The 12,258-nt window shown below is 45.3% G+C and overlaps 2 protein-coding genes across 2 annotated transcripts; one reads left to right on the plus strand and one right to left on the minus strand.

The window, feature by feature from the left end:
* The first annotated feature begins 1,539 nt into the window (after positions 1-1,539).
* On the plus strand, positions 1,540-5,227 carry LOC135103179 (uncharacterized). The gene is made up of 3 exons (XM_064009273.1): positions 1,540-4,719; positions 4,901-5,005; positions 5,159-5,227. Exons 1-3 carry the CDS (start codon positions 1,540-1,542, stop codon positions 5,225-5,227), a joined length of 3,354 nt encoding a protein of 1,117 aa, XP_063865343.1.
* Positions 5,228-8,772: 3,545 nt separating this feature from the next.
* On the minus strand, positions 8,773-10,617 carry LOC135102736 (uncharacterized). Its single transcript, XM_064008237.1, has 3 exons — positions 10,447-10,617; positions 9,994-10,117; positions 8,773-9,767 (listed from the first exon to the last, which is right to left on the minus strand). The coding sequence occupies exons 2-3, from the start codon at positions 10,074-10,076 to the stop codon at positions 9,314-9,316; spliced, it is 537 nt and encodes a 178-aa protein (XP_063864307.1). The 5' UTR covers positions 10,077-10,117; positions 10,447-10,617; the 3' UTR covers positions 8,773-9,313.
* Between the last annotated feature and the right edge of the window lie 1,641 nt (positions 10,618-12,258).

Below are 12,258 nucleotides of genomic sequence, written 5' to 3' on the forward strand. Positions count from 1 at the left end.
CATTGGCCTCACTTCCGAAGGAATAGGTATTTCTTTGTGTGCGGCCCACGCGCCACTGAGTGTAGCCATAGCTAGCCAGGCCTTTGTTGTAATTACTGTGTAAATATAAGTCAAATATTTACGACTGTGCTTTCTTTTGAGTGTCCCACCCTAGTCTACCTGGAGACTCAACCAGGAGTCGCATGTGATCGGCAGGGGTAACGTAAAGGAAACACCGATCCATGACAATTGGCGCCCGAACAGGGACCTCATACTAAGCGCAGTCACGGTAGAGTAATTCTTTGGTGCCGAGTACCTTGCTGATATCTTTTGCTGCAGACAATGGCGTCCGAGGGTCACAGTGAATCTTTCGATCCCTTTGCGAGATTTAGGCCTGAAATCGCGGCGCTGAACATAACAGCAGCGACGAAGGTTAGTGAGTATATACAGAAGCGGCTAGCTGAGGAGAGAGAGGACCGCTTACGTGTCGAGGAACGTGAGAGAGAGGACCGCCAGCGGGAGGAGGAAAGGCAGGAACGTGTGAGGCAGGAAATGATTCGTGGTGAGGAACGGGAACACGAGAAGGCGATGGCTGAAATGGAGCTTCGCCGTGTGGAGGCAGAAGAGACTCGATCTCGAAGTTCTGAGGGAAACACTCTTCGTGCCTTACATAGGGTGAAACTAAATGCTTACCGTGAAGGGGAAGACATTGATGCTTTCATTTCCCGTTTCGAGAGGCTGGCCAAGTTGTATCAGATGGAGTCTGAAGAGAAGGCCATCGAATTTTACAGCCTGTTTACAGGCAAAGCCTTGTCCATCGTACATGGGCTAGGGCCTGAAGATAACTCGTACGAGCACATGAAATGCGCTCTTTTGAAGGCGTTTGGCAGAACGGCAGAGGCAGCCAAGCAGGCATTTCGCAGTGCCGCTATCAGTGATAACGAAACCGCCGTTCAGGCTCACGTCAGAATTTCTCGTCTCTTTGACGAGCGAGTGCAAAAGGAAGGGATTTACCTCACGTATGAAGTGCTACGGGAGTTAGTCATACGCGATAGGTTTGAGGAAATGTGCCCGCCTGAGTTTGTGGCCACCACTAAGGCCACGGGGAACGTACAGGCAAACAAAATGGCGGAAAACCTGGACCTCCATTTTTCCGCACATGAGCGTAAAAATGTTCCCCGAGTTCGTTCTGCGGGGAGCGGCAACAAGGCGCAACCCAACGATCCGGAGCCAGTAAGGAAGGAGCAGACACCGTCTCCCTTCCGGCAGAATAAGCCACAAGGACACCCCAGGGAGGGTAGTAAGTTTCAACCACCACGTGGGTGGAATACCGGCTCATGGCGTCCCACACCACCTATGAGAGCTGCCTCACACACGGGCAAATATGCTGCCGCGCTACTCGATGCGCCGGACGATATTGTACCAGCGGCAGACACTACCCCAATCACAGCTGTCCAGAACCACCCATTTTGACTAGCGGCCACCTCTTCAGTACTAGGAGGTTCACCGCGGGGATTGATAGTGAAAAACGGTAGAGTAGGGGGCAGGTTGGTAAGGGTAATGAGGGACAATGGTTCTACCGGCTGTGTAGTGAAAGAAGCCCTGGTTACCCCTGCTCAGTTCACAGGAGAACACGTGAGAGTCGTCATGATTAACGGCTCTATGGCTACTTGCCCGATAGCTGTAGTCGACGTCGAGACGCCATTCCTCACTGGCAGAATCCAGGCCGCTGTGATGAAACAGCCTATCTATGAATTGATAATCGGTAACGTTGAAGGTGTGAGGGACGTTCGAAACACGGACGCCGCGACCCAAACCGAAGATCAAGTAGGTGCCGCCCTGACGCGAGCCCAGGCACGAGAGACACGGCCCGTGGTCCCTCTCAAGCTCACATCACCTGACGAGCTGCTCAATAGCGCTAACGTCACTGCCGCACAAAAGACCGATCCCTCCCTTGCAAACATTCGGAAGCAAGCCGCTGAGGGGGTATCGAGGGTAAATAAATACGGAACGACTCGCTTCTGCCAACACAGAGGAAAGTTGTATAGAGAAGTCATCTCCGACCTCGGTGAGACTCGGTCGCAATTCGTGGTGCCTGCACAGTACCGCCACGCGGTGATGGAGATGGGGCACAGCGCGGCCTTGGGTGGTCACATGGGGCGACAGAAAACACAAGACCGCATTAGTCACACATTTTTCTGGCCTGGCGTGATGGCCGATATCGCGAGATTCGTGAGATCCTGTGACGTGTGTCAAAAAACTGTAGACAAGGGCCGTGTGAAACCTGCGCCGCTAAGACCCATGCCCCTTATATCCGAACCATTTGAGAGGGTAGCCGTAGATATTGTTGGGCCGATCACGCCACGCGCGACTGACGGATCAAAATATCTACTCACGTGTGTGGACTTCAGCACCCGTTGGCCTGAAGCAGTACCTCTGAAAAATATAGAGGCCACCACAGTGGCTGAAGCGCTGGTAGGGATATTCTGCCGTGTGGGCATTCCCAAGGAGGTGCTGAGTGACCGAGGCACTCAGTTTACGTCTGCCATGATGGACGAGACGTTTAGGATTCTTTCTGTGAAGGGCCTTAACACGACACCCTGGCATCCCATGGGTAACGGTCTGTGTGAGAGGTTCAACGGCACACTGAAAAAAATGCTCAAGCGGCTGGCCGCCGAGCAACCCAAGGAATGGCCGAGATTTGTGGCTCCTCTCCTGTTCGCATACAGGGAAGCACCGCAGAGTACTCTGAAGTTCTCGCCTTTCGAGCTACTCTATGGAAGAGCAGTGCGCGGTCCACTCCAAGTGCTGAGAGAGCTATGGGACGAGGACGTGCCAAGTCCGGAGGTACGTACGACATACGAGTATGTTATAAACCTGGCTGGCAGACTTAGGGAAACCTGTCGTATGGCCAAGGAAGAACTCCTGAAGGCCCAGGAGGTACAAAAGGCCCATTATGATCGCAATGCGCGACTACGCACACTGCAGCCTGGCCAGGAGTGCTTAGTACTCCTACCCACTGCTCATAATAAGTTGCTGGCGCAGTGGAAGGGGCCTTATGAGGTCCTAGAGCGCGTCTCCGACTTAAATTATGTAGTATTGATTGATGGGAAACGGAAACGTCTTCACATTAACATGCTTAAGGAGTATCATGCGCCTACCATCTCTGGTAGCGCTGGCGCTCAGGAACCAGCATATGCTGAGGATAGGGCCACATGTTTGAAAGCCGTGCGTGATATTTTTTCCCTCTCAACAGCTGCGAAGGAGGAAGGTGAGATCAAATGTAGTGCAGCTGTGATTCACGATGCAGAGGACGTAGGAGATGGTCCTCTCACTGTACAAAAGCGTCAGACGGAGACTGTAGATGACGTCACATTATCTGAAAGGCTAACACCTGAGGAAGTATCGATAATAAAGGATCTTCTAGGTGAATATGCGGAGGTCTTTTCTGACAAGCCTCGCGTGGCCCGGGTGTCGCCACACAAGATCACCCTAACGAACCGAAAGCCAGTGAAGGTGAAACCCTATCAGGTCCCTCTGCAGCTTAGGGACGCTGTGGCTGAGGAAATACAAGAAATGGAGGACTTAGGCATTATCGAGAGATCCGATTCTCCGTACTGTAGTCCTATGGTCGTCGTACGCAAGAAAGGCGGTAGTGTTAGGATCTGCGGTGACTTCCGAAGGATTAACGCAGTAACACAAATAGACGCAGAGCCCATGTTCGACCAACAGGAGATATTTAGCCGGCTGTCACACTCGAGGGTGTTTAGCAAACTGGACCTCACGAAAGGATTCTTTCAGATCCCGCTTGACCCCGAGTCAAAGAAAATAACGGCTTTTGCCACCCCCAGCGGCCTCTATCAATATCGGGTCCTTCCTTTCGGCCTTGCCAATTCTCCCGCGGTCTTCAACCGCCGAATAAGACAGGTACTAGGTGACCTGAATGGGGTCGAGGTTTTCGTAGATGACGTACTGATTCATTCTACGGATTTGGAGGACCACGTAAGACTGTTACGTATGGTCCTTGATAAACTCAGAGACGCCAACATGACGGTTAAGCCGAGCAAGTGTGAGTTGGCCAAGGCAGATGTCGAATTCCTAGGCCACAAGGTGAGTCAAGGACAGTGCCTCTGCTTGGAGGACAAGGTTCAGAAAATAAAGGAAGCTCCTGTTCCCCACACCAAAAGACAGGTCCGATCGTTCCTAGGGTTGGCAGGGTATTACCGCAGGTTTGTCCCCAACTTTGCCGCGGTGGCGCTGCCGCTCTATGAGCTTGTTAAGAAAAGAGCACCAAATAAGGTTGAGTGGGGTCCCCACGAGGACAGATCATTCAAGGCACTGAAGTCCTTGCTGTGCAAGGACCCTATCCTCCAGTTGCCTGACCCTACAAAGCCCTTTGTGCTTAGGACCGATGCTTCCTGTGAAGGTTTGGGTGCTGTGTTACTGCAGGAGAAGGACGGCGACATCTTCCCCGTGGCCTATCACAGCAGGAAGCTCAAACCGGCAGAGAAGAACTACAGCACGGTAGAACGTGAACTACTCGCCGTAGTAGATGGGATAAAGAAATTCTACTTCTACTTATACGGGGATGAGTTTGTATTGCAGACAGACCACATGCCCCTGGAGTCACTGCGTACCTCTAAGAATGCAAACTCCCAAATAATGAGATGGGCTCTGTATTTGCAACAATTTCAGATGCGAGTTCAGTACATCCGTGGCCGAGACAATGTCGGGGCCGACGTGCTGTCTCGCCTTTTAGAAGGGACTAGCGCATCGTCTGAGACGAGCGAGTAGTACCTCTTCACCTCAGTAAAGAGATGATCTTGCCATGCGTCTGGTTAGGTAACTAAGTTATATTCTAGATCGGTCTGAAGGAGTGTGCCTATGTTTACATGTCATGCATAATGCCTACCCATTCCAGCACCAGGTGTCCCTACTTTGTGGGGTACCTGCACATAATCACCCCAGTTTCGCCCCTAGCAGCAGCATCCTTAGGGAGGACGCCTTGGGTGCCTGGAGAGGAAGAGTGTGGACCAGGTTATGTGGTGGCCCAGCGAGACGAGTAACCACCCACACTACTACACCCCAAACTACAGGATGAGTTGTCACTTGTGTTCTGTGTTTGAATATGGGATGTATATGGTACTATGAAGACACTAAACTTTCTCTTTGTTGGCAGAGGGGCTCTGGGGGCAATCCTGACCTGAAGGCCGTTCAGAACACGCTCGTGTCTCCCAGAGAGGGGTGACACCACGCTGCGTCTTCCCCAAGATGAATCCGAAGACACCGCTCCGTGTTCGTGTAGCGTCTGCGTATCTCTTACACATATATTACGTACGCTCGAACACCTACACTCCGTTATGTTATACACAGACATACATAACAATGGGAGGGCGGTTTAAGTCTGACGATATTTCGTCTTGCAAAAGGAACGGGAAGGTTCAGCTGGTTCAGGAGTTTTCCCCCTAAGCGAGATTCTTAACGTAAATACGGGGTTTTACCCTCATGAGCCACCTGAGCTTCCACCCGAAGACCCCTTTTAGTCTACACACACAACCGTTAGTAGCTAGTAAGGCTTAGAATTTTTTTTTCCCGAAAAAAAAATCCTCGTTTGTATGGGGTAATGTGAGAGCACAGGGACACTAGATTTTGAGAGGGCAATAAATTACCGCCCCGTCATAGGAGAGAACCATCCGCCATGCGGGCAGGTGGGCGGAGCCTGTATCAATGCGCGCGGGCCAAGGTGAGCGGGGCACGACCTTGCTCGGCCTCACTCCCAGCCAGGTCACCCAGCGCCCAGGACGTGCCCTCCTCGACTCCTCCCGAACCAGCCTGCAGAAAGGACAGCGTGGTGCAGCGGTAAGCTGAAGCCCTGACCAACGAAGCTGGCTTTCATCGAAGCAGACTGGAGGAGTGAGTACACCAGTGGAACGCCTGGGGTGAGTTATTTGTGGTAAGGCCTGTTAACAAGATTTCATTTCCAGTCACCCAGCGACCACGTGGTCGTCGCTCCTTGCCCGGCATAAGTGATACAGTGCATAGTGCCGACTAATTACCTCCGTGACCCAGTAATTTAACGTCAGGCTGTGCTCTCACAACGCAAAAGGACCGCGCATTGGCCTCACTTCCGAAGGAATAGGTATTTCTTTGTGTGCGGCCCACGCGCCACTGAGTGTAGCCATAGCTAGCCAGGCCTTTGTTGTAATTACTGTGTAAATATAAGTCAAATATTTACGACTGTGCTTTCTTTTGAGTGTCCCACCCTAGTCTACCTGGAGACTCAACCAGGAGTCGCATGTGATCGGCAGGGGTAACGTAAAGGAAACACCGATCCATGACAATATATATATATATATATATATATATATATATATATATATATATATATATATATATATATATATATATATATATATATATATAATCTCTGGAAAATGTACAGAGAAGAGCGACAAAGATGATTCCAGGACTCAAGAACCTATGTTATGAAGAGAGACTGAAAATGCCCACACTTGTATACAGGAGACTGAGGGGTGATATGATAGAGGCATATAAACTAACAATTGGAAAGTACGAAACGGGGATAGCTGCAGTGCTGCAGCTCGATGAGGGTGCAGGCCCAGCTACATGAGGACACAAATGTAAGTTAATGAAAAAGAGATGTCATACAAGGCTAAGACAACACTTTGCGGAAAGAATAGACATGGAATAACCTCCCATCAATTATTGTAGAAGTTCCGAGTGTATTTGAATTTGAAAGAAGATTGGATCATTATTGGAGACATCAAGATGTGAAATTTAATTATGAAGCTGCGCTGTCATTCATCTGCCAACTAACAACTATTAAAAAAAAAAAAAAAAAAAAATCTGGACATATAGGCTTAACAGCCTGTGCCCAGTATTTACCTAAGAAGACCTAATATGACACTGCAACTGTCCACCCCCTTCTACATAGCACATTCTCAATCTATCCTTTACTGTTACCGTATGTAAGGGTATGTGACTTACATCATTATTCCTCTACAGTCATAAGTGAAATGTTCAAGTTTACTATTTGCATGAAAACATATGTAATATACGTAGGAATCAGTACTCAGTTATTTATAAAGCCTCGAGCCGATGCTCATCTGTTAGTAAAGTGTGGTTTACCCACCCATCGTCATCGCCCATGTGGGTCACTCAAGAGTCACGACTTGCATACAGCCGTTCGAAGATGGATGGGCAAGGCGACAGAGGTAAATATCTTAATTTTGTAGTAGAAACAATGTCACAATACCAAGTTGATTGCATGTGTTGTTTATGAATATTGTAATATTTTGAGAGTGCTTTTATAACAGTGTGTATGTTATTTTATAAGAAATTGAGACCGAGAACTTGTTCGCAGTTCTTACGGTCATGCCAAGGGTCTTGTCTGCCTCTTCAACTAATGTCGGAAGAGAATTACTTTTCCTCAACCCTACGATGATGTGTATGATCAGTAAAACAGATCACATAATAGCTCGAGAAGGCCTGCCGGTTCGGCTACAGTAAGAACTCATCTTACAAGCAAGAAATTGGCTCCCAGTGAGACCGTAACAGCAGAGTTACAGGACCTGCCAGGCGACGTGAATCTTCCATTGTCAGTACCTCTACCCTTGACGACAACCACTTCCTTCTGCCCACTGCGCCATTGTGTAGAACCCATGGTCACAGGCAAGAAAGTATGTAAGTATAAATGTGAAACTAGGACGTTAGCCTAACCTAGCATAACCTAACCTAATCTAACCTGACCTAGCATAACCTAACCTAATCTAACCAAACTTAGCATAACCTAACCTAACGAGGGACCTCAAAAATTATATTGTTATGCCTTACTGGTATGGTGTGCAGATTCCCAGGGTGATGGAGATCGGTACAGTTTGGCAGCTTCCTTAATAAACACATGGAACCTTTTCCTTATGTCTCTATATCGCATCTTAACCATTGCTGTTGCTAAATATCTCACATAATGACTTCTTTTCTCGCTGAACACTGGTACTATTCGGTCTACCTCCCTCCAATGGGTAGCCATATTAACAAATGACAGTGAGCTTATATCAGAATGCCTGATATATCTAAAACAAATGAAAAGTGTAACTGAACCTATCGTGGAAAGTTGTAATTCGTGGCCTTAGGAATGGCCTCACCAGTGGCAGGCGTGATTGGAGGGATCAGCTGTATAAATACCCTGAAATCCTAATATGCCGCTACCCACAAATACCAGTTATAAACAAAAGAAAATCATTTCAGTGTTTACTCTTGACTGGTGCAGAGGTCACTGGACTTAAAAATATTGAATTTCTCCACACCTGCGAATGCTATTACAGTCATACTAAACTGGTGTCCCCCAATTTTTTTTTTGTTTACATTTATGGCAAGGTCACCGAACCCTTTTCCATGACATGTGAGTTTCATGCTTGTAGGTAACACGGACATGACAACCAGGGCCCATGCCAACCAGGGCCCGTATACACAAAACTTGTTAGCACTAACAAATAGCTGTTAAAGGTAAAAAAATTCCTGTTAAGGCTAACATTTAGCTGTTAAGCACTGACAGTGGATACAGAAAACTTGTTAGGGCCTTAAAAGTACTGTTAAGGTAAAAGTGCTGTGGAGGACCATTAAGCTCTTAACAAATTCCCGTTAGTAGAGAAGATAGCGGAGCAACAACAACTTCAAAGACGACAGCGAGTGTGTTGACAGCGACAGGACGTATTCAATGAGTACAATGACGACGAACTCATCAAATGCTTCAGGATGAACCGTGCTGGTATAATAACAGTGGCTGATTTAGTGAGGGGCAAACTTCAATCCCGTACAGAACGGAATCAACCACCGAGTCCTGAGATGAAGGTGGCAATTACCCTAAGATATTTGGCCACAGGTAAAATGCAGCAGTGCAGCAGTGATGACTTTGGGACCTCACAAGCAACAATCAGCCATGTCATTACTCAGACAATTGATGCACTGTCAGAACCAGACATTGTCCACCCCAAGCATGTTAGGGTGGACAATCTTCATGAGAGCCAGACTGGGGGTGGACAATCTTCAGCTGACCCGACCATTCCCTAACCTAACCTAACCTAAACTTTGGTGTTGGATGCTGAGAGCAGCTGAGGTGGACAATCTTCATGAGAGTGCGGCTCGGGTGGACAATTTTCAGTTGGGTACTCTGGGGTGGACAATCTTCATGAGATTCAATCTTGTTAATAATACTGCAATATACTGTAAAATCTTAATAAATAAAATAATATATTTTTATTTCCTCATCATAAATTTCTACTGTATCAAAAATGAAGCCTATACAATTCAATTATTAATTTTTCATATTTTTTGCTGTCAAAGACTGGTAATATTCAATTTCAGCCATCATTAACTTTTGTTTAAGTTCAATGTTTCCCTTCAATGCTAACAATTTTACTTTCCTTTTTTCAATTTTTAACTTTTCCTTTTCAAGTTTCAATTTGCGTTTTTCAGCTTTGTATTGTTCATACTCATCACTGACACTTGAACACTTTCTTAGTTTTGGTGTTGATATGCTTGGTTGGGCCTTAGAGGTTTCAGGTTCAGCTATGGTGCATTCTATAAAGGACCCATCCTCCAAGAGTTCTAAGTGCTGGGCCTTGTGCAAAGATTGTTGTGGCTGGGGCTGGACTTGGACACTTTGCCAATGAAGCTGAGGGAGTTCACTATCATCCTCTACCTGTTGCTGGGGTGGTTCTTCTCCCAACTCTTCAGTGTCTTCCTGCCGTTGTTGGGTTTGCAGCTTCCTAAAACCATTGCATAAATTTACCACAGTTAAAAACATGCAACTAATTTAATCTCACAAGGAGAAAAGTGCATATCAACTACAGTACAGTATGTAAAAATGCCTTGCTGAAGGATGAACTATCTGATAAAATTATATCAATGCAAATGTTAGGCTAAAATTGTGGTACACTACACAATAGAAAGTCCAATACAGTACACGGGACAAAAAAATTACAAGAATCTTACCTCAACGTATGAAAGCCGAGATCATTCTGAATCACACCTATCACAGTTGCATTCTTCTCCCCTAATAATTCTTCAACCTTCATGTCTACTGGGTCAAGTGGAGGAGCTTGGGGGCCACCAGCACCTTGAAGAATAGTTAATCTTATTTTAGCACAGTACTGTAAAGCTGCAAATATACAATATCACTACACATTACAGTACAATATAATTTGTATGTATGACTAAGTTTGCACTGAATTTTGACTGTTATAGTACTTGCAACACATCTTTGTTAAATGATATGCATGTTATTAATACTGTGAGAAGGAACACTCAAATGCTAAATTTCTACCTTAATGAAAGTAATTGTGACAAGTTGATTGAGGTGAATGAGCAATAGGAATAACGTGAAAGCTATTTCGCTTATGTTAACTTCTTAAAACGGAAGAGTATACAGTAATAAGTTAATCTTACCTGATTGGTTATATTCAGCCTTTATTGCCAAAATTTTCTTCCTCGATTTTGAGAGGACAGAAAACCATTTGGTTTCAACTTCTTCTACAGTCCGCTTAGTCAGTGGATTTGTTCCATTAATGGCATCAGTTATGCTTTGCCATGCTTCCCTCTTGTCCTTGTGGCTGAAACTTAGTTTAACCTAACCCATTTATAATCAATTTTTTCTCCATAATCACGTTGACCAAGACGTCATTTTAATTGTTTTTTTTTCTGTGTAACTTGACTCAGTATTTACACAATGAAGTTGTTAGAAATGTCTGATACTGAAGAAATTAATGTCGTAGATGGTCTTAGGAGATGTGAGGAGGAGCAAGTGGGCAAGGATCAACACATGAGTGATGACCAATAAAGGAAGGGAATATTAAGTCTGTAACCAAAGGAAGGGCGGAGTCCTGTAAGCATAAATGGAACAGTGTTGCCAGCAAAATTAGAAAAAAAAAAATGTAATTAGCCCTTTTGACTTAGAGCCCATGACAAATGAAGAAGTAGAGGCATTTCATCAATATTGTGTGGTATATACAAAACTGGTGGAACTAGAGCCAGAAAAGTCAGAAGAGCTAAATGATGAGCTGGATCATAACCAACAAGTTCACCTTAAAATATTAGAAAGTATAAAATGTAAAGTGAAAGAGTTAAAAGGTGACAGGATCATTTTGTTCTAGTAAACTCTCTAGACATTCTAGAATCGTCTACTTCCTCATATTCACAAGTACAAAGAAAGCAAGAAGCAGCAGCAAAAGTAGCCATACTTAAAAAGGAAATGGAATGTCATGATAGTTTAGCAGAGGTAGAAGCATTGTTAGCTAGAAGCCAGGCAGTGTTATCAAAGAAAATGAAAAGAGAGATCTAGCAGTAGCCAGTGCAGAACTTACTGCTCTTAGTTTAGTTGAAGAAGTGAAAATGCTTCCAGATGATGACAGTGAAGGGAAGCAAAGTTATCTTCAACAATACATAAAGTCACAAAATGAAATGAAAGCACAAGCAATTACAAATCAACAGTGACAATGCCATGCCTCAAAAATATGTTATTACATGACCTCCAGGAACCTACCTCGTGTGGTAGAGATAATGAATTGATGACAACTGAAGTAGATAGACAAATAATCAACCTCAAACAATGAATCTCAATCCTCCAGCTCAGAGTTTTGTACCATGTTCCCATAGACACTCATACTGTCAACATGCCAAATGATAATGTAAGACAGGTTTGTCAAGCCTCTTCCCATCCTGCAGGAAATTTTGCATTTAGTGTATGTACCTGATCCTAAGTGGAGCCTCCCTCCAATAGAACCTAGCATTTTTAGTTGAGAACCCATGGAGTTTCCAGTTTGAATAAAAGCTTTGAAACTTGTGTAGAGTCTAGAAGATTTAGTAGTGCAGAGAAAGAGGCTTGCCTACTTAAACAAATATACAAAGGGTGAGCCAAAAAAAAAAAAAAAAAAAAAAATGCCATCAAAATGGTAATGTGCTTTAATCCAGCCTTAACAGCATTTTCAGACTTTATGCAGTGCTGTCAAACTGCAATGAAACACACTACTCACTTGTCACTCCTGGATGATCCTAGGGAGCAGAGAAAATTGCTAGCAAAACTCCCTGATAATATAGTTAATGACTGGAGAAGGGTAGTGATAGATTATATCCAAACTAAAAGTAACAGTAACTCTCCTAATAGTAATAAAAAGTCTTTCCCATCCTTTTTATGTGAATTTGTCCAGGAGGAAGCAGAAGAAGCAAGCAATCCCTTTGTTTCCTGGAATGCAATAAATAGGG

Source organism: Scylla paramamosain, chromosome 8 (genome assembly GCF_035594125.1).
Source record: "Scylla paramamosain isolate STU-SP2022 chromosome 8, ASM3559412v1, whole genome shotgun sequence".
In the NCBI taxonomy this organism is placed as follows: Eukaryota; Metazoa; Arthropoda; class Malacostraca; order Decapoda; family Portunidae; genus Scylla; species Scylla paramamosain.